The sequence below is a fragment of the Phodopus roborovskii genome, unplaced genomic scaffold, assembly GCF_943737965.1.
Source record: "Phodopus roborovskii unplaced genomic scaffold, PHOROB, whole genome shotgun sequence".
Lineage (NCBI taxonomy): Eukaryota > Metazoa > Chordata > Mammalia > Rodentia > Cricetidae > Phodopus > Phodopus roborovskii.
Window position 1 is genome coordinate 1,378,201 of NW_026126448.1, and position 27,164 is coordinate 1,405,364.

At 43.2% G+C, this 27,164-nt stretch overlaps 1 protein-coding gene across 1 annotated transcript in view; it reads right to left on the reverse strand.

The window, feature by feature from the left end:
- Scp2 (sterol carrier protein 2) overlaps positions 1-27,164 on the reverse strand; it is a 71,783-nt gene that overhangs the window by 1,132 nt on the left and 43,487 nt on the right. Inside the window, exons 12-15 of the mRNA XM_051188405.1 lie at positions 24,866-25,019; positions 18,740-18,842; positions 11,467-11,596; positions 2,381-2,460 (exon numbers count right to left, since the gene is read on the reverse strand). Of these exons, the coding sequence (XP_051044362.1) occupies positions 2,381-2,460; positions 11,467-11,596; positions 18,740-18,842; positions 24,866-25,019 (467 nt within the window). The remainder of the gene's footprint in view (positions 1-2,380; positions 2,461-11,466; positions 11,597-18,739; positions 18,843-24,865; positions 25,020-27,164) is intronic.

A 27,164-nucleotide genomic window follows, 5' to 3' on the forward strand; every position in this document is an offset into this window, starting at 1 on the left:
AGATTTAGAACAAGATCCCTTGAGAGGAAGAATTGTCAACAGCCATGCTTTATGTAATGGGAAGGGAGCAGAATCCCCAAAGTCCCTTCTCTTAAAAGTTGGGGCTCTCTATCTCAAATGTGGTATACCTTGTTCAAATGCCAGACAAAACAGATCAACACTAGATGAATTTCCTTTAAAACATCACATATGGGCTAAAAACATGAAATTACAGCAGGTTGCTGGGAGAGAACGCACACTCAAAACACACTTAGAAACGGAACAACGGTTCAAACTCCACCACTGGCTCCACTCTGGCCAGCTCTCCCTGAAGGCTGATGCCTGCAAAGGACAACCTCCCTGTTCATGAGGTATTTCTGATCCTCTGGCTCAATGAGAAGGGCAGAGGCACAAACTTCCATTTAACAAGGCTGGAGATTAGATCACATGACATTTGCTAAATTTACTGTGTAACAAAATCCCAGGGAGACTCAGAAGTAGCAAAATGAGGACTACAGTATGATTCTTGCATGAGGACTCTAGTGTTCTAACTCCATCTTTGTAGTAAGAAAGCACTGGCTGAGAAAGGTTTCTGGGAGTCTCAGAAGCATGCAGCGTGGCTGGGCTTTTCCACACCCTGGCAGGGATCTCTAACACTCTCTTTCCCCCAGCAGTGACAAACTAAATATTTCCTTTTTATATGGCACAATGCCTTCTGTCTGATGACTGAAAGGTCAGGTGTCTCAGAACACAATATATTTAACATATGTTACTTAGAAATACAAACCAGCTGTACTACAGAAATGCACCACCTTCTCCTTTTAAAGCCACAGGAGAAAATAATAGAGAGAGCATGAGTGTCATCCACTGAGAATCCAAGCCTGAGGGCTGTGTTAATCTGGTCCCTAGGTACTCTTTGTCTGTGCTTTTTTGCTGGCTAGATCATTGCTTCGTTTCAACTGCAGCCAAACACTGAAAGTAGAGTTTCCACTGCATTTATGGTTCCCAGTCAAGTCCTCGTCTGAGCATAAGGAAAGGCCATCAGCACATTAACGGACAGGGCTGCTACTTTAATCTGCGGTTCCTCTGGGTGTTAACAGGTGCTGAAGGAAAACAAGCTGATACCAGGCCCCCCACAACGTTTGTACACAGATAAACTGCAGGAGAACAAGGACAGTGGATGTGTGAAGGGCGAACCTCTGCCAGAGCTGCGTGGTGTGCACAGAATGGAAGAATATGACAGCCAGCAACTGCTGGTGGCCTCTGTCCCACCCAGGGTTCTGGAGTGGATTGTGGGTGGTGGTGTCAGCGGCAGGGTGAGTGCTACACCGAAGCACCACAGATGCACACGGCTCAGTCATGGCGTTACTGACACATACTCAGTTGTTAGGAAACCCATTTAAAAAGGAAGAGCATGGAGAGTCAGATTTAGTTTTGTTCAAACATGAATTACCAGGGAATACCAGAAACAAGACCCAAAACAGCTAAGACAAGAACAAAAAAATGAAGGTCTTGGGTTTCTTTTCTGCTAACGGAAGGCTTGATGTATCCAGTCCTCTCAACCCTGCTGATAAAGAAGGGTTTCTTAGCAACTTGGAGACCAGGAAGAACCATATGAGGCATGTAGACATTTTAGATAAATACACTTTTTAATCTAATAACCTATAGCAACTAAAACCATCAGGCGCTGTACTGTTGCAGAACCACCAAGAACATAAGATGTCTGTCTTCTGTGGCACTGGGGATCTAATGGGGACAGACTCAGGACAAAAATTCAGTTTTGAGGAACTGGTTTGAAAAGCCAAGTCTGTCAGGGAAGGAGTTCAGGCAGAAAGAAGAGCTTGGGCATCAAGAGGAACACAGAAGGCCGTTTTTGTGTCCACCATCACTCCTTCCTCCCTCAAAATGTCCCTCTCTCCCGAGCCTTGCTAACTCTGTACTAAGCCTTCCCAGAGGCCTTCCCTTCTTCCACATAGGCTGGCCACAAGCCAGGCTTTACCATGGCTCTTACCAGCTGTGCTTGGGGTGTGTGCATATGTGTTTGTGCACATGTGAGTGTGTGTGTGTGTGTGTGTGTGTGTACATACACCGAGGGTGTAAATTAACACTGTGTGTTTTCTTCAGTTGCTCTCTTATTTTCTGAGACAGGCAAGCCCTTTCATTGTGAGTTCCAGAGTGTCTCTGCCTCCCCAGCACTGAGATTACAGATATGTACATCCATGTCCAACTTCTTTACATGGGGGCATGGGTTCTCATGTCTATGTGGCATGCACTTTATAGACTATCTCCCTGGCCTCTGCACTTAACTCTTACAGATCAGTTTCTTACCAAACTAAGTGTAGGGACTACTTCAGGTTCATCATTTCTAATGTTCCACAAACATCTGTCAAATCGTACTTACCGACTGAGGATTCATTTTACCAGTCATCAAAGCCAGCAAGTCTGAGTCAGCCATGGTGATAGTGCAGTCAGCCTTCTTATCTAAAACAGACACATGCAAGACAACAGGAGAGAAGAGAAGAGAGAGCAATCAGGGACATGACACTTGGAGACCACTCCTCCATGAGAATCACAGTTAAAGCAGCCAGAGGACATGGCACTGGGGAATAGTCTATTGCAGTCTGCTAAGATGGGGTAACCTTGATGTTCAATAGCAAGAATGAGTTGTATTCTCATACTGGAACACCATGCAGCCATGGTCTGGACGGTGAAGGTGTTGTATTTGTGACAATAAAGACATAGAGGCAGTTACAAAGTAAACCTCAACAATGATCCTGCTTTTGCTTAAAAACACCATTCAATGATAGAAGTAAAAGAAAAACTGATATGTTACTGTTACTGTGATTGACAGACTCAGGGTGGCCCTGATGAACCCTGCCTACCTTTGCTTAATCCCCTTGGGCCAGTGCGAGTGGGACCTGTGCCTTGCTTTAGCCAAAGGAATGTGGTGTGCAATCCATGGATTTAATGCTAAGTAAGCATCCATCTTGGTAGTAAAGTCACACTTGCACTCGTCTTGGCTCTGAAGAGCTAGCTGGTACATGTGGACTTCCCATAGAGACGGCCATACTTTCCAAGGAGCTGGGAGCAACTAAAGCTACTAAAGCTATCATTCTTACAGCCACAGGGAATACATTCTGCCAACAACCTGGGTTAGGTTGGATGCTGAAACCAATCAGGCCTCCAGTAACTTGACTGCAGTTTTATGCAGCCCTGTACAGAGAATTGAGCTAGGCTGACATCAGCTCAACCATTGGAAACATATGAGGTGATAAAGAAATGTGTCCCCCACCACCGTGTAGCCCAGGCTGGCCCCAAACTGGGATTACAAGTACATGCCACCAAATCTTATTAGAGATGGTTGTGAGCTACCATGTGGTTGCTGGGAATTGAACTTAGGACCTCTGGAAGAACAGCCAGTGCTCTTAACCACTGAGCCATCTCTCCACCCCCCAACATTTTTTTGTAAAAGCTCGAACACTAAATCTTGTAGGCTCTGGAGGTCACCAGGTCTGTCACAATTATGCCATTCTGTGTAGATAACACACAACAAGGAGCTGTACCAAGTAAACGGTGTCCTTCGTTTCTTGTTTTTTGTTTTACATTTATTTATTCATTTAGCACGTGTGTTTGTTCATGTGCACATTTATGGCCATGTATGACAGAGTGTATATCATCAGAAGACAAATAGATGGAGTAAATTTTCTCTTCCTATTATGAGTTCCAGGGATTGAACTCAAGTTGTCAGGCTTGGAGGCAAGTGCCTTTATCTACTGAGCCATTTCACCAACCTCTGCAACAAAACATTTTAAAGCAGTGTCAGATGGAGGGGACGGTGCCTACAGCTCACAAACAAATCTACAAACAAATTGTGTCTCGAACACTGGAAGAATTCCTACCACTCAGCTGTGGGAAGTTAGGTGAGGGGCTGGGGAATGGCTCAGGTATAAGAAGCTGAGTTCAGATCCCCAGCACCCACATACATAAAATCTGGGTGTAGCAGGGCAGCAGCATAAGCCTTTAATCCCAGCACTCGGGAGGCAGAGGCAGGCAGACCTCTGACTTTAAGACCAATCTGGTCTACAGAGCAAGTTCAAGGACAACCAGGCTACACAGAGGATCCCTGTTTCAAAAAAACAAACAAACAAAAAACCCAAAACAAAAAAATCAAAACCTTGGGAATAACCTCAGCAGTTGGGGGGGGGGGGGTGGAAGTGGATACCTGAAGGTATCCAAGTTTAGGTTCAGTGAGAGACTGTCTCAAAGGACCAAGGCACAGTGATAGAGCAGGACAACTGATGTCCTGCTCTGAACCCCACATGTTTGTACTCACACATACACACACAAATATCCTAGAACTCACTACATAGATTAGGCTGGCCTTGAACTCACAGAGGTCTGCCTGTCTCTGTCTCCCAAATGCTGGGATTAAAGGTGTATGGCAGCATGGCCCAGCCTAAAGGGGTTTTTGCTTTGTTTTGTTTTAAGGTAGATTTTATTGAATATAGGTTATAGCCTGATAGACATGATTTTATAAAACTGCCAATTCCAACTACTATAAAAAATGTGAGGTAACTGAATATAAAATAGGGCAGCACAGCAAAATCCTGACTGTGAGGCACTTTATGACTTACACTCTCACACCAAAGAACTGTCTGAAGGCACGATAAAATGTCCGGGACAGCTTTCTTCACAAAGGCCTAACCTGGGAACAAGGCAAGGCAAGCTCAGCCTACAATGAGTAAATGCTGGGGTTCAGGCCTGGTAAAGATGATCCAGCAATGGCTGCCTGCAACCATTCTGCTGGGTCCTATATTGCTGCTCAAGGAGACCAACACCAAAAAGAAGTAAATATGGGGTGATTCCAGCAACAGGTTCCTAAAATAAGTAAAATCCAATCTGTGGTGGCAGAATTTGGAACAAGGGCTCCTTTCTGGGGTAGATGGCATTAGGAGGGGCCTTAGGGAAGTCTCTGGGATACTGGAATGCAGCAACAATCCCAAGCATCCTGATCTGGGAGGTATATTATTCTGCAAACATTGGGGGGCTGGAGAGATGGCTCAGAGGTTAAGAGCACTGGCTGAGTTCAGTTCCCAGCAACCACATGGTGGCTCACAACCATCTATAATGAGATCTGGTGCCCTCTTCTGGTGTGCAGGGATACATGCCAGCAGAACACCGAATATACATGATAAATAAATAAATCTTAAAAAAAAAAGAAAAAAAAAAAAGAATACTTCAGATCTATGCCACAGGCTAGACTTCAATAAAAGTTACCCAAAGTAAAACAGAGTAAGAAAACACATGGATGGTGGGCTACAATTGGTCCATAATTTGCCATTTCCTCAACTAGATGGTAAAACTGGGGGGGTGGAGGAAAACGCCTACTCTCATTTTATTTTCCCAACTTTTTCTAACCATTTATACTAAGTGTACATTACTTAAATAGGGTCTTAAAAGTGCTTATTTTGGTATTACCTATGTATAATGATAGAAAAAAGACTAGACTACAAAGATTAATTTCTCGTTGTTACATTAGCCTACTGATTGTAGGCAGTAAGAGTTTCCCAGCAGAAAAGGACACACTCGGTAAGAAATCATTTTCTTAGCACTCAGTGTTTTAGGCAATCAGTCAGTATAACAGGAGTCCAATTGTTGGCTCCTCATCATATAAGGGTTTAGCTCAAATAAAAGTTGGCAGGCCAGGGCAACACAGTGAGAACCAGCACAAGCCTGGGATGCATAGTACACTTTATCTCCGAAAGACAGGGGAGCTAGAGTGATGGCCGGGAGGTCAAGGGTGTGAACTGCTCTTACAGAGGTCGCACTTTCAATTACCAGCACCCAGGTCAGCTGTCTGTAACTCCAGCTCCGGGAGATCCATGGTCCTGGACTCCTCAGGCACTTACACTGATACATGCCGTACATAAACACACAATTAAGAAGAAATGATGAGGGAGATGTCCTTTGGTATATGTTTCTATTATTAGTTGATGAATAAAACACCACTGGGCCAATGGCCAATGAGGCAGTAAGATAAGCAGGAGTAAGAGAGGGGGAGAAATCTGGGGAAGGTAGGCGGGAGAGTCACAATGCTGCTGGAGGAGTACATTTCCTGGTATTACATAGCCTCATGGCAATACATAGAATGATAGAAATGAGTTAATTAAAACAGAGCTAGCCAATAAAAAGCTCTAGTCATAGGCCAACAGTTTCATAATTAATATAGCGTCTGTGTGCTTACTTGGGGCAAGATGGCAGGCAGCACCGCAAAGAAAAAATCAAGAGAGAGATATGGTGGAGCATACCTTTAATCCTAGCACTCAGGAGGCAAAGACAGGCAGATTTCTGTGAGTTCCAGGACAGCCTGATCTACAAAGGGTTCCAGGACAGCCAGTGCTTTGTTACATAGAGAAACTGTGTCTTCAGGAAACACATACACACATACCCAAAAAAAAAAAAAAAAAAGAAAAGAAAAAAGATGATGCCTGGCATGGTGGCACACATCTTTAATCCCAGCACTTAGCAGGGACAGGCCAGCCTGGCCTACCTAATGAATTCCAGGAAAGCCAGGGTACATAGTAAGATTCTGTCTCAAATAAAGGAAGAGAAGGAAAAAGGGCAGGGTAAATGAAGCATTAGGGAAGGTACACCCACATCACTAAATAACTAAAGCAAGATGGAGAGAGCTTTCACAGTAGGTTTTATGATTTAGGGACTGACATCCAATGGCCATTCCACTGTAGCTGTTAACAAAATTTTCTCTTAATTATAGGGTGATAGGTCTAAAACTTTAGAAATGAAGAGAATTTGCTGTCTAAAGAATCAAATCCTACTGCAAATATATACTATCAAAGAGTAGGTGGGGCTGGGGATGAGGGGCTAACTAACTGAGACAGCTGGACCCGATCCTGTCATTTCCAGGAAGGGTTCTTGAGCACAAGGCAAGTAACTGTGGGAAGAGATATCTGCAGTGCTGAGCTCATCCGCATCTACCAAGTTCCCATGATGAGCATGGCACACCTCTGTTCTCACACGAACTTTATAATTACATTGTGCAGGTAAGAGAGAGCAAATAACGTCCCTAAGGTCACACAGCTGATGCAACTAAGAAAAATTAGTATTTGATATACTGATTCATGAAGTCTTATGATGCCAGGCGCTTTACAACCCTGCATCGCAGTTAACTCCCACAGCAGCTTCTGATGACAGAAACTACCCTCACCCATTCTCTAGAGGAGACAACTAGATACAGGGAAGGGATGCGCCTTGCCTAAGAGACTGGGCCAGGAGCTGAACTCAGGTTTGAGAGCCTCCAAAGGCTCTTCCTAATATACCAGGGGACAGGAAACCCAGAAGCGTTCTCTACTCTATTGTCCCTAAAGGGCCAGAGTGAGAATTCAGTAGCTGAGGACAGAAGGAAGGAACAAAGACATAACACGTCACATTACAAGTTGGCTTTTGGGAGAGATGCTATGTGAATTGTCTCAAAGAGGTCAAGGGAGAGAAGGAACTCATAGAGAAAGCAATAGAAGGCATGCAAGAAATGAGAAAAGTTGATGGAAAACACATTACAAGTGTTTAACATAATCATGTTAAACATACCACTACCATATTCTTAGAAAGCAGATGGATGAGATATATGTACAAACTTAAATTTTTTTTTAACAGTAACAAAACTCTCCTGAAACTATGTACACACCAGATAAGCCAGCAATTCTCCTCATGATTCCAGTTCAAACTAGGACATGTTACTGGGCCTTTAACATAGCTAATATCTAACAAATGGGCATTTGTTGTGCAGGTAAGAGAAACTGGCAGTTTCCAGTGACAGCTTTTACAGGCACATTTAAACACAACTCTTGGCTGCCAACAGGTGTCAGGTTTAGCAGAAATGACCCTGCCCCAGGCTACCCCCATTGAGGTCTGGAACAGGACACCTAAAACAGGGAGGAGAGCACAAGGCAGGTGTTCGTGCAGTGAGCAAGGCCTTTTTAACATCATTGATAGCATTCTATAAGCAAACCATCGTTCGTGACCAAACAACCAGCTAAAGAGAACAGCACAGGAGAATTTTTTAAATTTCCTTAATATCTGTCAGAAAATAGAATTCTAAGTAACTATTAACCTTTATTTATGTTTTAATTGCCACTACTGCTGGATATGTGGGCCCATGTCTTTAATCCCAGTACCTGGGAGGCAGAGACAGGTAGATCTCTACCAAAACTACTGTGGACTACATAGCAAGTTCCAGGCCAGCCAAGGGCACATAGTAAGACCCCCCCCCAAGCCATTACTATATGATGGGAGATGTCATTCTGTAAATATGTTTCTCATACTGGTTAATGAATAAAGCACTGCTGGCTAATAGGAAAGCAAGATAGGCGGGACTAGGAGACAGGAGGAAAGAGGAAGGAGTAAGGAGGAGTCAAGATGGAGAGTCTGGAGAGAGCAGGATGCCAGTGGGCTCTCCGGTAAAAGCCCGTGGAAATATTAGATTAACAGAAATGGGTTAATACTTAAGACAGGGCTAGCTATAAGAAACAAGTACCTGGCCAACGGAATTATATCTAATACAGAGTCTCCATGTGTTAATTGGGGCAGGCGCGGCAGCAGGACCAGATCAGCGGTGGGCGGAAAAACCTTACTCCTTACAACTATAGTCCCCAAAGACTTTCTATTTTTAAAAGCTGCCTTTAGATGACACTTTTAAAAGTTTTCTTCTTACACCATTTTCTCTGCTCACTCATTATTTTGGGGGGCGGGGGAACCCTATATTTAATTCAGGAACCTTTGCAACAAAGCCACCATGCCACGCTTGGCAGGCTTCCTATTCGTTGCTCCCATTCAGCAGTACACAAAGCAGTGCCCCTAAGCTTTCTCTTTTTCCAAATGCTTCACACTAATCTCTGCCAACCACCCCACCCCCCTTCTGGAGAGCCTGGATACCTAAGTGCAATTGCAGGGAAAGGGACATCCATTGTTGTAAGAGCTCTCCTCCACCTGTCCCTGAGGGCATGCTCTCCTTCAGGACCTCCTTCACTAAAGATGCAGCAGCATCACTGCAATACCATTTGCCCTCTGCACAACCCTGTCTCAAAAGAGAGAGACCCTGAAAGTGTGTGTGTGTGTGTGTGTGTGTGTGTGTGTCCCTTCTCAACAACCACGGAGAATTAAGTTTACTCCCTCAGATAGAAAGGTTACATTGAGTGATTAGTTTGCCCATCCCATGGTCCCCCTCAATTCCTGAGCTGCTGAAGGCTGGTCCTCATGGCAGCAGTCTGCTTCCACAGAATGTATTCTCAGGGTGGGAGAGTAGCGGCAAATGAGAGTGATAAGCACTACAGCGAAAAATAAGGCAGAAAACATCAGTAAGTGTGGTTAGGGAGGCGACTGCTGAGAAGGAAACTTTTGGGCAAAGATGAGGCAATGAAGCTACCTGGGGAAGATGATCCCAGGCAGACAGCACAGACAGAAGCTCCCAAATGAGAACACCACATGCTCAAGCTACAGCAGGAGGCCGGTTACTAAAGCGGGTAAGGGGGGGACACAGCAAGACAAGCTGCCAGGTCATCTGGTGTTGTCACAAAAACCCCGATTCTGCTTGGAGGTGAAGGCTGCTTTGAGCAGAGAGGGTTACAAATCTGACTCTGTTTTTTGACCATCAGGCTGTTGTGTGAAGAACTGTGAGGCGCAAGGGCAGGAACAGAGACACAAAGCTCAGATCCAGTGGGATGTGGAGTGTGAGAAGAGGGGCCAAGGATGACCTCACGCATTTGGACTAAGGAACTAAGGAAACACAACTTATTGAGAAGCAGGCAGACCACAGGAGTACATGCTTCAAGGGGAGTAGAGCCCAGAGTTCTGTTTCACACACACTACCTTTAAGGTGTTGACAGGGTTTAATGTGCCCTCTAAAACATGGTGAAGTCTAGCTTCTAGTGTAGTGGTATTAAATGATAAAGCCTTTTAAAGGGACTGAGGGCCATGAGATCTCTGCCCTCAGCAACGGATAGAGGCCATTACCCCAGGAGTAGGCTTCTGGAAAAGGATGGAGTTCAGCTCCCATCCTTCCCTCCTCTTTAGCCCACTTCCCTTACCCTTGCAATCTATCAGACAAAAGTAACAAAGCCCTCTCACCAGATGCAGCTGCCCTGTGTTGGACTTCCAGCTTCCAAAAAGAGAGTCGACTAAACTTATTGTTTAAAATTTACCCAGTCTGTGATATTTTATTATAGCAGTAGAAAACGCCCTAAGTCTGTGTATACTAGTCAGCTAAATAGCTATGCAGACACCTCTGAATTCAGTGGTGGGTCTTTGCTGAACACATAAACCTGGGAGTCATCAGCAAATTGTTATTAAAATAAGAGGCTACATGAGATTCCCCAGGGAGTGAATGAACCAGAACTAAACCTTGCAACACCCCAATGCCTGAACTTAGGAGATGGAGAAATTATCAAGACAGGCCAAAATGAGCAGCCAGTTTAAAAAACAAATCCTGAACATGTGATATGAAGGCAGGGATTAACGACTTCATCTAGTAAGGTGGCAATCGCTAGGGACCTTAGCAAGAACAAGTTTAGGAGAGATTGGGACAAAAGCCGGGTGCAATGGGTTCAAGAGAGAATTGGATGAGAGGAAATAAGAGCTAGTGAACACAGCCAGGTCGGTTGAGGTCATCCGTCATGTCCTGGCTAATGTGATCTCAAGCTAATCAAGAGAGAATGCTCTCAAGCCCCACATACACTCTATGAAGCAGGCAATACTTGTGGCCATTTATAGGTAAGAAAACTGAAGCCTGGCATGCTGGATAGTTTCATGTCAACCTCACACAAGCCACAGCCATTTTAAAGGAGGGAAGCTTGGTTAAGAAAATGGTTCCAAGACATCAGGCTGCAGACAAGCCTGTGGAGCATTAATTTCCTCAATTAGTGATTGATGGGGGAGGGCCCAGCTTATTGTGGGTGGGTTCATCCCTGGGCTGGGAGTCTTAGAGTCTGTAAGAAAGCAAACTGAGCAACCATAAGCCAGTAAGCAGGCCTCTTCCATGGCCTCAGCTCCTGCTTCCAGGTCCCTGCCCTGTGTGAGTTCCTGCCCTCACTGCCTTTGACGATGAACTGTTATATGAAGTAAAGGGAACTCTTTTCTCCCCAAGTTGCTTTTGGTCACTGTGTTCCATCACAGCAATAGAAACCCTGAGAGAAGATGAACAACTAGGCCAAGGTCAGAGTTGGAGTGAAAGAAACCCAAGTCAGAAATCCAAGCCAGGTGTGATTACGTCCAGTCTAAGACTAGCATCTCTTGTGTGGAGTCTCCCCAACTTTGGAGGGGGTGGTCTGAACTTACATCTCTTCCCAAGGATAGAACAGTTCTCTCCAAGGATGTGTAACCTCTAACACAGGCCTTTGTGGGAACACTGAAGAGGCTCCCAGCTGAAAGCCCTTGTGAAGTTGTTGTTGCTCTAAGTGAAGTTGCTCTGGCACTGACCTGAGTTGGGCAGCACTGATCCTTTCCCGTTCTTCACATCCACCACCCAGGTGGCTTCTTTGCCCCCAGGGCCATCCTTCACTTTGAAGGCAAAAATACCACCGATTTTCTTCACGAACTGTTCCCCTTCCTGGAAACAGAAGTAACACAGGGAGTTGTTACCTTATGTCCCCTCCTCTGGCTGTAAATAAAGATTTAAACAGGTACAAGTGAGAAGCTGGGACAGCAGAGTCCCCCGACCCCTGTAGGGCCTTTACTCAGAACCCAGAAAGAAAACAAGGCAACGATTCTCCCATCTGTCAACTCTGAACACCAACGTTACAGATGGAACGCGGGGGTGGGAAGGCATGGCAGTGTCTTCTGGTGAAAGAGCCCGGGTTTGCCCCAGCGCCTTGAGATTCATTCTGGTCTGTCTACGTGCAGGCGCCACCAGCCTCTGATCCCAAGTCAGCTCCTTAACTTCTGATTTTGGTTCCCCACAATCAAAACTTAAAGTGATTCTGAAACCAAACTTTTCTTTAGAAGCTCAATTCCTGTCTCAGTATAAGGAACTATGCAAGTAACATTCCATTTGCCTCTTAGTTTTGGATCCTGGGAATGCAGTGGCCTAATACAGAAATTGCCACAGCAATCTCTGGCGGACAAGTTCCCCCCCCACCCTTTCTCGGTTTTTCGAATCCCACTCCACCTTCTTCACCTTCTTGAACACTTACGGCCCCAGACTCTGTTGGAGGCACCACGGTTACAGTGGGTTACAGTGTCGAGGGGGCCACACAAGCTGGCAGCATTGTCACTGTGGTGACAAAGCCATCCAGGTAATGGAGCACAGCGTCCCAGGAGCCACTGGCAGGGTGCACAATGAAAGAAGGCAACAGCACATGCACCTTGCTCAGAAGAACAGCAGGGGCTGTGGAGATGGCTCAGCGCTTGCCTGACGACCTGGGTTTAATCCCCAGAACCCACCCTGACCTCCACAGGTATGTCATAGCGCACATACCCTCATGCACACAGACACAGACTCTAATGGTAAATAAAATGTGTAATTAAAAAAAAAAGAAAAGAAAAGAAAGGAAAACCAGACCAGGCAGTGGTGGTGCACACCTTTAATCCCAGCACTAGGGAGAGAGAGGCAGGCAATCTCTGTGAGTTCGAGGCCAGCCTGGTCTACAGAGTTAGTTCCAGTAAAGGCTACAAAGCAATACAGAGAAACCCTGTATTAAAAAACAAACAAAAAAACAAGAAAAACAAGAGTCTTGAGAGGTGGCTCAGTGGTTAAAAGGTGGCTGTTTGTCCAGAGGATCCAGGTTCAACCATATAGTGGATCACAACTATCTGTAACTTCAGTTCCAGGAAAACCCACACTCTCTTTTGGCCTCCATGGGCATCAGGTACGCACATGGTGCACAGACATACATGTAGGCAAATACCCATACACATAAAATAAACTAATTCAAAAATAAATTAATTTTTAAAAAAGCCAAAAATACCAAAATTAATCTTTTAAAATCTTTTTCTTTAGAGAAGAAACACATTCACTGTAGAAGAATTAGAAAATATTGATAAGCAAAAAGAAGAAAATACAAACCATTTCTAATTTTATCATATAAACAAAAATCATAGTTGGTGTGAATTCCATCTTTTTTCTCTACACAGAGTTTTAAAAATTTATGTGATGGCTGGGCATGGTGGTTCAATCATTTAATCCTGGCACCAAAAGGCAGAGGCAGAGTGAGCTCTCTGAGTTCTAGGCCAGCCTGGATATAGATAAATAGATAATCAAGTTCCAGAACAGCCAGGGCTACAGAGTCACTCTGAATCCAGTGGAGTGGAGGTGGAAAATGGATGTAATAGTATCTTGTAATCCTGCTGAGGCAGGAGGAATGGAGGTTCAAAGCCAGCCTGAGCTAAAAAAATAAAATAAAAAGACAGCCTAGACTACATAATGAGAACCTAATCAAAAAGAGGTAGGGGCCATCTACTTCTCTATTATACCATTTCTATGCCTCATGAGTGCTGGGATTAAAGGAGTGTCATGTCTGGTTGGTCCTTTTACTTTTCTATAAAGAGTATTGTGTGTGTGTGTGTGTGTGTGTGTGGTGTGTGTTTTGGCACATGGTTTTACATGGTAACACTTAGGCTGGTCTCAAATTTGCAGCAATCCTCCTGTCTCAGCCTCCCAAGTGGTGCAAGGATTACAGTCAAGAGCAACTATACCTAGCAACATTTCTAGGTAAATTTACCCTTAGGCATTTTACAGTGCTCTTGCTAATATACTTTTCACTATATTTTATGGCTGAGTTATTACAGATACATAGACAATATGCTAATATTCTTATGCTTATTCTGGAACTGGTTAGTTTTTTTAGTTTTCCTGTAGATTCTGTTTCCCTCCTTCATTTCAGACTTAACGTCCCTGCAGTAATTTGTATATCCAGGGTTCTTCCTCCCTCTTCACTCCCTTAATAAGATTAAAGTGTTCATTGTGTGACCCCGTACTGAGCACCTGAAACACTCAACTGCTTATTTCCCTGGAGGGATTTACATCAATTGAGTCAACTGACACCACACACTAACCTGTTCCTATGTATGGAGAGCCGTGGCCCATATTTGTGGGGTGTGTGTTTGTGTGTGTGTGTGTGTGTGTGTGTGTGTACATGCACCCACATGGTGTAATAGCAATTGAGGCATAATTCAGATCCTACAAAATTCAGTCTGTTACAGTACGAATTTTGATAACTGGTAATTTTGATAACTGGTAATCTTCATTATCAGCTGCCAGGAATTAGACTTGTGTAGGAGACTCGCCTTGCTGGTGGTGAGTGACAGGAATTAGGCTTGTGTAGGAGACATATCTGGCTGGTAGTGAGTGCATTTCCAGAGGTTTAACTGAGAAGTCCCACCCTAGATGTGGGTGGCACCACCCTATATGCTGGGATCCCAGACCAACTAAAGAGAAACAGGCTGAATGCCAGCACTTCTTTCTCTGCTGGAAGCAGATGTGATGTGACTCACGCTCTGCCCCTAGGCCTTCCCACCGTGTTCAGTCTGTGCCCTTCTTAAACCATGGGCCAAAATAAACCCTCTCTCCTTAAACTGCTGCGTCAAGTATGTGGTCACTGAGAAGGGGAGAGTGACTGACACACAATGTGCCACCCCAACATCATGAATCAATTGCAGAACATTCTCATTTTCTCATGCACACTTATACCCATTTGCAGTCCGTCACCATTTTCTGGTACTAGCTTCTGAAAACCGCAATAGACGGGCTCATTCTGGGAATTTCCTATAAATAGAACATACAGTGTGTTCTTTTGTGAGTGGCCTGTCTCATTTAGCATGTTCTCAGGGTTCATGCTGGATTGTGTATCAACCAGCACCACTCCCTAATCTCCTTTCCTTTCTATGGTTGTAAAATGTTCCACTGAATGTGGCTTACTTTGTTTATTTTTGGTTTTGGTATACTGTATGCATGTGTGGTGAATGCTGTGCTCACTCATGCAGGCACACGTGGATGCCAGAGGCTGATGTCTTTCTCACCTGCTTTTCTACTTTGTTTCTCTTTTATTTTTATTGTTTGGTTTTTTTCAAGTCTAAGTAGCCCTGGCTTCCCTGGAACTCACTATGTAGACCAGGCTGGCCTCAAACTCACAGAGATCTGCCTGCCTCTGTCTCCCAAGTGCTGGGATTAAAAGAGTGCTCCACCACACCAGCTTCTTGAGACAGGGTCTTTCACTGGACCTAGAGTTCAATGTTTCAGCTAGACTAGCTAGCCGTCAAACTCCCAGGATCCGTGTGTCTTCTCCCCACAAACAGCAGATGTTAGATGCCCCCGCTACACTCTGCCTTTAGTGCTCAGCGAATCTCAACTCAAGCCTTGTCTCCCCAGCCCCCCTTTTAGTTGTTTTCACATTTTGGTTTTGATGAATATTGCCATAGACATTTGTATACACATTTTATGTAGAAAAAAAAAATCTCTAATTTCTTTTAGCGAGGTAGTTAGAAGGAAATTGCTGGATCATTAAGTGCTGTTTAACTCTTAAAGGAACTAACCAACTGTCTCTAAAGTAGTTAAATCAATACTGCAACCCTAGCAGCCATGAATAGGGTTCAAATTTCTCTACATCCTCATCACTGATTGTTACCTTCTATTACTCAGCTGACTGGGTGTGTTAGTCTTTTTCTCATAGAGAAAATCAGCCTTTCCTATTATTTCTTCCTTATTACCGTCCAGCCTACAAGAAAGCAGCCATGGGTCTTACAGCAAAGTAGCTATGCTAAAGCATTTAGCCTGTCCCTACTTTTCTCAGTAGTCACAGGCTCATTCCCCTCAACCCTACAGATCAAACTCTAGCCAGGTTTCTTCTGGGGCCAGCGGTCAGTGAATGACTACTTCCAGATGTGTCCATCTGCTTGCACAGTGCACCAGCCAGGAGCAGACACCACCGAGTTACAGCAGGAAAACCCTAGCAAACATTTACAAGTTCTACCCTCTAAATGCCCGAGAAATCCTACAGTCTCACTCAGCTCCCACCGCTTAAAACAGATGTGAGTTAACTCGTACTTGCTGCTCCCTTTCAAAAACCAACTGATCCTCTTACACACCCATACTCCAGTCAATAGAACATTTTCATTTGAAATCAGAGTGAAAGTGGGTAAGAGAATTAAAAAAGAAAAAAAAAAAAAAAACAGTTGCAAAACTGGAGAGTACTATTACCAAGAAGTCCTAAGTGCCTCTTGTGAGAGAAAATGTACTTTCTGAGTGGAATGAAGGTCAGGGAGTAGGTGCTGCTGTAAACACAATAGAACAAAAAATGAGGACAGAATTCAAAGAATGCCAGTGAAGTATTGGTAAGAAAGACAAAGACGGAAATGAATCCTCTTGCTAAGTTGCCTCTACTAAAACACAAAATGCATTAATTGACAAAGAGTCCAGACTTTCACTTTCCAGCACTACAAACACTGAGGAAACTGACAATCGTGGGAATCGTGGGAAGGTGAAAACAGCCTACAGGTGAGGTTATGGAGGAGTACAGAATTAACATGAGAGCAAGAGGCATAAGCCTGCACAGCTAAAAGCACAGTGGGAAACTGAAACGGGACCTCTTTGTTACCCCATGATGGACCCATGGCTGACCTCAGACTGCACAGTAGGTAATCTCTAACCCAATCTCCTATTTGACCTTTGAACTAAGTCCTCATAGAGTTCCTCATTTTACAGTGGACATTTCAATAATGAGAGGCATTCAAAACACAATAGTGAGCTATCATTTTCTGATTTGGCTGGTGAAGATTTTTATATAATAAACAAATATAGTATTGAAGAAGGTGTAGAGAAAGAAGCAGTTATTCTCTTGAATTGTTAGTAAGTTGGCAAATTATATCCCTAGTTCTGGTGGGAGTCTCGCAAGCTAGACTAAATGTAAAATGCACACATTTAACTACCCAATTTTGTCCTTAATTATTTAAACTACTTGTACGTGAAGTACAAGAGGAAATTTATAACAGCAATGTTGCACTTGTAAAATTGAATTTAATCTGATAGTCATCATAAGTCAATTAAGTTGTGGCACATATGTATAATGAGCTAAAAAGCATGCTCTTACAGACCTATATACCTGGCCACAAAGCATACTATAGGGGAAAACTGGATGAGGTCATCCCCCAAGATGGCAGCCTGACGGTCCTGCAGCTCCAGGCCCAGTGCCATGCCATCCACCTGGCCCTGCTCCAGCCCTGGAAGGGCTAGGGAATGCTGGTCCTTTCACAAGGCACACCAGCCACAGTGCAGACAGCTGTTAAGAAGTCCTCCGCCCTACATTAAGGGACTTATGAAATATGCCCATTGTGTGTGCTCACACACATAAAATAAATAAATCTTAACAACAACAAAAAAGCACTTGTTCTTGTAGAGAAACTGGGTTCGACTCCCAGCACCCACACAGCAGTGTTCTCTCTCTCTCTCTCTCTCTCTCCTCTCTCTCTCTCTCTCTCTCTCTCTCCTCTCTCTCTCTCTCTTTCTCTCTCTCACACACACACACACACACACACAGTATAATTCTAGTTCATACTGGCAAAACACCACCCATACACACTAAATAAATAAATCTAAAAAAATTTTTAAATAACTAATTATGGTACATAACATAGATTTTCATGTATAGTACAATAAACCCAACATGTATCATATGGGTAGCTAAGTGTATGCATTTTACATTTTAGTCTAGTTTATTATGCTAACATTTTAGTGAACTCTAAGTGGTGCAACTGGGAAATTTTGACATTTTTCTTTTCTTGTTTAAAAAGATTTACTTTTTAAACTTATTTTTCAAATATCATATTGTTAATAAATTTAGATATTTATGAAAATGATAGATTTTTTATTATTTATTTATTTGATATGCATCGGTGTTTTACCTGTATACGTGACTATGTGAGGGTATCCAGATTCTAACATGTATAAATGTTTTGGTTACATTTTTATAAGTACATGAACATGTGCCTGGAGGGCAGAAGAAGGTGCTGGATCCCCTGAAACTGGAGTTACCCACTGTTTCAAGTCACTATATGGGTGCTGGGAACCCAACCACCTCTGAAATTACCTGTTCCTGTATTATGTGAATTTTAAAAATTAGAGTTCTTCTTTGCAAGAAGGAAGTAGCAAATAAAAAAAGACTTTGAAAACCGAGTGTGATGACTACCCTGTCAAGTCCAGTACTTCAGAGCTGAAGCCAAAGGACTATTGTATTTTTCTGGCCAGCAATCTATCTCAAAAAGACAAAAAAAAAAAAAGTTATATCAACCGAGGCTCCCTGCATCTGAACATCTGAACTATACCCACAGGTTATCTTCCTGACAAAGACTAAAATGAAATGATTTGAAACATTATTTTCTATAGTGTTTACATTCAAACCTGGAGATGTGTGCTGGGTGGTGGTGGTACATACATTTAGTCACAGCAGCTGGGAGTCAGAGGCAGTTGGATCTCCCTGAGTTGGAGGTCAGCCTGACCTACAGAGTGAGCTCCAGGACAGCCAGGATTACACACAAAGAAACCTTGTCTCAAGAAACCAAAAACCCAAACAAACAAATAAAAATAATAAATAAAATAAAACAAATCTGGAGATGTTTACATTTTCAAACTGCAGTCTTGCTAGAATTACAAAGAAGCCTGTGAGACAGGGATTCTGAAACACATGACATGACATTTCACCTTGTGCTGCCGCCAGCATCAGCTGAAACCCTGTGCCTCCCAACCCCAGTACTGGCTTCTTACCTCTTCAAGCTTCTTCTCGATCTCCTTAAAGACAAGGTTTGCCTTGAATCCATCACCTGCAGAGCTGGTGGGTGCAGCCTCAATCTGATGAGCTCGGAAGGAGCTGTGGAAGGAATCAGTGTCAGCTCTGGAAGTCACAGAGGTATCTGGGTTTCCAACATATATGCAACAGTAACTTTCAAAAAGCCCAAGGACAGAGATGTTGCAACTCTGACCTAAAGAAAACAATTACCCAACTTCCAAACCGAGAATCATACCCCTAGACAAACCAGACCAATTACCCAACTTCCATCTTGCAAGAAAGACAGTTCTCACTAGGTGAAGCTGCCCTTATGAAACTCACATGCCAGAGAGATTTTTAACAAGACAACAACAAAAAAACAGCTAAGACACTAGAAAAAAGGGACATCTATGTCAGGTGTGATATTGTAGATAATGGTCACAAGGAGCTCCTCCAGGAAGGTAATATTTACATTACATCTTCAATGCTAACCGAACCAACCCTACAAAGAGTTTTGGTGGAGAAGCCAAAGTTAGCTTGAAGGACCTTAGGTCTAAAGGTGAGAAAGGAAATACAAGGAAGCTAAAGGAGATACAAGACTGCCATGGTTACTGCAGAGGAGAAAGGCAGGCAGTGAGAAACCAAAGCGCAGAGAACAGAACCAGGCCTTAGGTAATTGGTCCAGTACTTTTTGTTTCTTTGGTTTCCTTTTTGCCTGTTTATTTATCCACTTATTTGCAGTGCTGGGGATAGAATCCAGACTCTTGGGCATGCTAGTCAAGCACTCTGTCACTAGTATGTCCCCAAACCCTTTCATTTCAGCTTAAAGGGTTGACGTGTAGTTGTGGCAGAACATGCACTTAGCATCCTTAATGGTCCAGACTGGACCCTCACCACAAAACAAAAAGCAGGCAAATTAACAAACCAACCCCCCTCACCAACCTCACCAAGTTTCAGGGTTTTGGTTTTTTTGTTTTGTTTTGTTTTGTTTTGGGGGGGTTAGGTTTTCTTTTGGGAGTGGTTGTTTTGGGTTTTGTTGTTTTGATGTTGTTTGTTTTTCAAGACAGGTTTCTCTGTATTGCTTTGGAGTCTGTCCTGGAACTGGCTCTGTAGACCACACTGGCCTTGTATGGAACAGTGAATTGAATCCTTCCCTGGAGCAGTGATAGCTAGGAAGGATAAAGGCTTGTTTGGGGTGGGACAAAAAAGAGAATCTTTGGGTAATCTCTTTAAAAATGCAGATTCCTTCTGGGTATAAGCACAAAACAGTCCTGTGAGCGTTTAAGATCTTCGCCAGTATTTTAGTGGCATACACTTGCAATCTCAGCACTTGGAGCTTGTCCTGGAACTAGCTCTTTAGACCCAGGCTGGTCTTGAACTCTCAGAGATCCATTTGTCTCTGCCTCCTGAGTGCTGGGATTAAAGGCATGCGCCACTAATGCCCAGCTTACCCAAACTACTTTTAACTGTGCAGTTCAGTGATGTTAAATGTTTTTAGAATTTGAGCAGTTATCAGCACCATGCAGCTCTATAATAACCCTTTTCATCTTATAAAACTGAAACACTGAAACTCTGGGGCTAAAGAGGTGACTCTGCAGTTAAGAGCATTTGCTGCTCTTTCAGAGGACCCAGGTTCCAGTCCCAGAACCCACATGGTGGCTCACAACCATCTGTAATTCCAGTTACTGGGGATCCAATGCATTCTACAGGCAATTCATGAATATGGTTCACAAACATACATTCAGACAAAGCAGACATACATATAAAATAAATAAATGACTCTTAAGGAAAAAAAAATTGCCTCATGTGGTGGCACACATCTTTAATCCCAACACCTCAGAGACAGAGGTGAATTCAAGGCCATCCTGGGTCACAGTAAGCTCCATGCCAGCCAGGGCTATATACTGAAACCCTCTCTTAAATAAATAAGTCTGTTTTTTTAACCTTTAATCATCAATGTGCCCTTTTCCCAACTACACACTTCTTGACTCTATCTGGTAAAGCAATCGATCCTGGCAGTCCAAAAGTGTACAAAATATCTTGACTATATGGCAGGTCCAGATATATTTCCAAAGGTTAAGGTCTCCCTTGTTTGAAAAAGCTTATCACTGATTAACCAACTTTTCATCTAGATTAGAAGATGGTTAACACACAAATTACTGTTAGTATTTTCTGAATATCCTTCCTTGCAAGTTACTTAATACATGCATTATTTAAAAATAAATTGAATAACTTAAACTCAGACAGCTCTCACACAGAAGATGTTTCTCCTGATTTCTTTTTGTTTTATTGTTTACTTTGTTTTGTCTTGCTGCGTTGCCCAGGCTAGCTTAAGTGATCTTCCCCTCAGCCTCCTGAGTACTGGTGTATGCATACCATTGTGTCTACAGTCTCATAACTTCTTTCGATAAAAAGAAAAATTTTAGTAGAAACTAAGTTAATTTGTTTTCATTTGAATTTGGTAAATACAAGTTTACTGAAATATGTCTACTAGTGGATAATGTTGGAAGAGGCTTAAAGATTAATTTAAAGAATATTCTAGCTTGTGTTTGAATTCCTACTAGACACATGGCAAATTTCACTGTAACACCTTCACAGGCTCTGTATCATCAACTTTACACTGTGATGGTGGCTAAGACCTTACTTCGAAATCTGAAACTTTCTTTAGCTAAACTGTCTTAACTCTGATCTCCAATTTCTCTATAGTGAGTTTAATACTACCTACCACGTGGGGTTTTATTCAAAGAAATTCGTCTGTGGAAGTATTGCTTAGTGATGAGACGTTTTTCTAGCATACACAATGTCCTGGGTTTCATGCCCAGCATGGGCAGAAAAGAAAAGAAAAGTTAATACAAAGCACCTAGAGTGATCATGGCACATACCAGGCCTTTAAAAAGACTTCTTGCAATCCAACAATATCCCATAATTTACATTGATGAAGACTTTAACTGACAGTTCTCCAACTATGACACACAAATAGCAAATAAGCAGCCCAGGAAATGGTCTCCAGAAAATGATTAGCTCTTGGGGAGATGCAAGCAAAATTGTGAGGTATCACTTCACATGCACAAGGACCGCTAAAATAAAAACAACCAGTAATGACGAGTAAGGAAAGGCTTTCATGCAGGTATCATTCAGCCTTCAAAAGGAATATAGTTCCTTGAAAATGCTATGTTAAATCAGAGAAGCCAACATTAAAGAATAATACCATACAACTTTCTGTATATGAAACATGCAGAGTGGCAGATCTAGAGACAGGGAGAGGGTGAGAGTTGTCAGACTACAAATGAGACACACTGGAAGTGAAAGCATTTGGGGTATGTGTTTGGGGAGTGGGAGGGGGGGATTGTGAAAATGTTCTAAAACGAATCATGGTAAGGATAACCCTATAAATCACTGAAAAGACTTTAAATGGTGAGCTGTGCAGCCTGTAAAGTGTGTCTTAATAGAGCAGTTTAAAATCATTTCTAAAAAGGGTTAGCAGTTATTCTTAGTATTTGAGATGAATACAAAAGTCCTCCAACTCAGTCATTCAGTCTTAAATATAATAGGTAACGGGTCATCATGTCATTGCCTTTTCTGATTAGAGAGGGTTATGCAATGTGTGATAGCACTGTCGAGTAAAGTTCACAAACAACCAGCCAAGTCCCTTTGACCTCAGAGCTGGCAGATGAGTCCAGATGGCATGGTCTGCATACCTAAACACACACACACACACACACACACACACACACACACACACACACACACACAAATATTAAAAAATTTAAAAAGTACAAGGAGAGTGGGCCATCTTCTTGAGCCAGAAAAAAAAGGGAGAGTTAGTACTATAAAGAATCATGGGACACAAGTGTCAGCTTGAGGGGGTTCCCACTGGCCAAACCAGAGACATTGTCAGCACCAAAACAACAGATACTAAAGGAGTAAAGACCCCTGGGTAAAATAATGACTCGTGACTTCATACAGTGTATAAATACATTTAAAAACAGGAGAGGGAAAGTTCTTCCTTAAAGCAGGGTATCAGTTAGTAAATACAGAAGAAAAAGTTAGAAAACCATCAGTGAGTGCTACAATTAAAGAAGTGTCCCTTTGCCTCTTTAATGAACAAACTGACATTCATAAAAAGGGCAAAGTACAGGGGCAGAAAACAGAGCAGGGCTTGCAAAGAAGGTGGAACAAGGATTGTTGGAAGGGAACATAAAGAACGAAAGAGTTGGGCATGGTGGCACACGCCTTTACTCCCAGCACTCAGAGGCAGAGGCAGGCAGGTCTCTGTGAGTTCGAGGCCAGCCTGGACTACACAGCGAGTTCCAGGACAGCCAGGGATATACAGTGAGACCCTGTCTCAGAAAAGAAGAACTAGAGGACAAGGGAAGCAGGTCACAGAATCATCCTGCATCTTTAACTGCAGTGGTAATTACTGATGTGCATCATCTGCATGTGAGAACTTGCAGGAATATTCTCAAAAGTTGAAGCAGGAAGATCACTGCCTCTAAAACAAGGTTAGCCTGGGCTACAAGGTGAGACTGTCTCAAAAAAAAAAAAATCTGTGGAAAACTTCCTAATTTTACTATGAAGAAAATAAAGTATCTAGCCAATTCTACCATTTGTGCTGGCTTTTCGTAGCTTGACTTTTACTAAAGGGTTTCAACTAGTAGAGTGAACTGGATGGTATTCCAGGTTCATCAGCACAGAAAGGATGGATCAGATTTAGGAAGAACAAGATTCAACCCCCTTTGTTTGACACAAAAGCACTTAACTCACTATGAGGCAGATCCTAGGTAGGGGGCAGGAAGAGCCACAACTTTAATTACGCCTCAAGAGACCAGAACTGGAGTAGACCTAAGGATTCCAAAAGGCTGTGGATATTTGAAAGGAGATAGTCTTTGAGATGGGTCTTTATCTGCTTAAAATTCTAAGCAGATAAAGCAGAGTGAGACCATGGAGAGGAAAAACACCCCAAAGTTTGTAAAAGTGAAGACTAAATTGGAATCTATAAGCGTGCCCCTACCCTTTGTAGAACAAAATGTGTGAATAAATGATCAAGCAATTACCAAGAATTGCAAGAGAAAAAGAAGGCCTATTAGTGTTAAAAAGCCACAGCATGGTTAAAAACTTTTAAGGATGAAAAATTTGTAAAGGATAATCAATTCATTCAGCTCAGAACACACCTGACCTCAGACCAGACCTTGAGGTATCCCAGCACACACAGAAACAAGGTGGTTCACTTTTAAGAGGCTCATCATGGACAAAGGTTGTGGTCCTCGCCTTTGATCCCAGCAGAGGCAGGCAGATCTCTTGAGTTTGAAGCCAGCCTGGTCCACAGCATGAGTTCCAGGACAGCCAGGTATATACAGAGAAACCCTGTCTGGATGAAACCAAAACAAACAAACAAACAAACAAACAAAGGCTTACCGTGAAAAGGGATAATTAAAGCAAGAAGAAAAGAAAAATAGATTCTGCAGACTAGGGAAGATTTTCTGGTGTTTTGTTTGGTAACAGAGGCAAGGAGCCAGTGAAGGGAAAGATAGGAAGATTCGAAAGAGGGTATACCAAATCTGGAACTAGTTACAGAAGATTGAAAACCAAGCAAGCACACAGAGGAGAGCTGGGCCTTGGAGAAGGCGAGCAACCCTGAGAGGCTGCAAGGCAGTTGAGGAATCTCAGAGGGCTGGGACAGAGGTACCTGAAGAAGCAGATGCTTCAGAGAGGAAGAAAGCAAGACACAAGGAATTCGAGCAGCAATGAGGGCCTGATTCAGAAATGTGTCTGCAAGGGCCCAATGGCACATGCATTTGGTTGCTTTCTCCGAACCACTCCAGCAACCCGAGAGGCCAAAGGGGAAGGAAGAAAGTCAACCTTGGGAAAGGAAACCAAAAGGTAACTTGCCTGGATTCTGCTGACTTGTGGGTCAGCAGTCCTGGCTTCACTGCCTCCTTCTGAACAAAATTTCCCCAAGGTTCTCTGAGCTTTAAACTAAGTCTTAACTTTTAAAGTCATATTAAAGAAGTAATTGCATACTTTACCTTACATGCTTAAATTGTGAACTTTTTTAAATATGCAAGCGTCTCTTATAGGTGAACAATCAGAAGGACAAAAGTGACAAAACTTGGCATGCCACTTACCTGGCAGCTTCAGGAAAACCCATCCTGTAGAGTGTAACCACCACAGCTCCTCCGATGCCTAAATTGTGTTGCAGAGCCACCTTTGCCCCAGGAACCTGCCTCTTTCCGGCTTCGCCTCTCAGTTGCCAGCAGAGCTCCGCGCACTGAGCCAGACCTGGCGAATCGAGCACAGAGCGCCCCGGGCCGCGTTAGCGCGAAGTCTCCGCCCACCGGTACGACGCGAGCCGCTAGTACTGACTTCTTTCTTGCCAAAGCCACTCTCGCTTCAGGAACTTAAAGCCCAAGATTCGCTGCTAGTTCCCAAGCTAAGAGATCTAAAAAGACTCGAGTTCAGGAAATCATGAAGTGCTCACTCTTTCTTCAACCCATTCTTTTCTGGCAAGTTGAAATCGAAAACATAGCATCTAACCAATTGTGGTGGTGCACACCTTTAGTCCCTGCACTCGGGGGCAGAGTCAGGCATATCTCAATATATTAAGTTCAAGGCCAGCATGTTCTACATATTGAGTTCCGTGACAGCCAGGGCTACATAGTAAGATTCTGTTTAAAAAAAAAAAAAAAAAATTACCCAATTTTTTTGAGATGGGAACATTTTGAAAAGCAATAAAGAAGATAAAACTGATCTCTAGAGAGGGGAGTAGAAAGATACAGGGGATATTAAGTGGAAAATGGAAAATTTGGGTAAGAGTAGGGGATCAAATTGGAGAGGGGAGAAGGAGACAATACAGATGGAGAGGGAGGAGGGATCTATAACACTAAGAATGTTTGAATTAGTCATAGGGGCCGGGCAGTGGTGGTGGTGTATGCCTTTTATCCAGGCAGGCCGGTGGATCACTGTGAGTTCGAGTCCAGCCTGTTCAGAGCGAGTTCCAAGATAGAGCTGTTACACAGAGAAACCTGGTCTGGAAAAAGAAAAGTCACAGGGAATCATCTAACTTTATATTTACACACACACACTTATTGTTTAAATGAAGTTATACATTTGGGATTGATAAAGCCTCTCCTAGTGCCAGGCAAGAGAAACCTCCTTTTGAATTGTTGGTCAGGGGAGTTTAAGAAGTCACCAAACAATGAAGGCATTGTTGTTACCCAGAAGTCAAAGGTAAATGCCTATTTCTAAAGACAGCACGTACTAGGCCACAGGACAAGTTGAGCCGAATCTAACCCAAAGCCGCCTCCTTCCTGAGAACCACCTTAGTACCAGAAGGTGCTGTGCAAGCTGGACATAAAGGGGGTGAGAAACCAATAGTCCTACCCAGCTGTGGTGCCTGTGATCCCCTAAAGGTACAATAGTAACATCCTTAGCGGTAATCAACTGCTGTCTAATGAGACTTAAGGCCCACTCAACAGGAAGGAAATCTCACCTGATTCCATAACCTAGCCAACCACTAGTAACCAGTGATGTCCCTGCTTCCTAATCCAATATAATTTAACTGCATTCTAAATACTTATCGTTATACCCACAGAGAAGTGTAGCTCTTAGAGCTCTTCAGAGTTCTTCTCTTACTCAAGTTCCTACCCTCACCTGGAAACACTTGAAGATCAACTTGAAGACTTCAGTCAGCAAAGCACTTGCCACACAAGCTTGATCACCAGAACCCACATTAAAAAAAAAAAAAAAACAAACAAAAAATAAAAAGCAGATGTGGTAGTGCATGTCTGTAATCCCAGTGTAAGGAGGCAAAGAAAAGAAGGATCCCAGGGGTTCCCTGGACAGACAGCCTATCCTACTTGGTAAACTCCAAGCCAGTGTCTCAAAAACCAAGAGGATAGCACTGACCTCAGGCTTCCACAAGCACATGTACCCATGTGCACCCACACACATATGTACGCATGCATACCACACACACACACACATGAATGACAGGGCTAAAAAGTGATACTACAATATGTCTGTGTCTACCTTCAAAGTATTTTAAAACTAAGTACATTCTATCTATATTCCTGCCTGTTTTGGGCTGGCTTTTTAAGACAACTGTGCTACTTAATTTTATTATTTTTTAATTAAAATATTTTTTTGTCAATTTGACGCATGCTGCAGTCATCTGTGAAGAGGGAACCTCACTTGAGAAAATGCTGCCATCAGATTAGCCTGAGGCAAGGGGGCTGGGGCAGGCAGGTAGCTAGCTCACTATGGGTAGTGCCATTCCTGGGCAGGCGGTCCTGCTCTAAAGAAGCCGAGTGAGCCGTGGAGAGCAAGCCAGTAAGCAGCATTCCTCCACAATCTCTGCTAAGTTCTTGCCTCCAGGTTGGACTGTGGTGTGGAAACATCAAATAAACCCTTCTCTCCCTAGGTTGC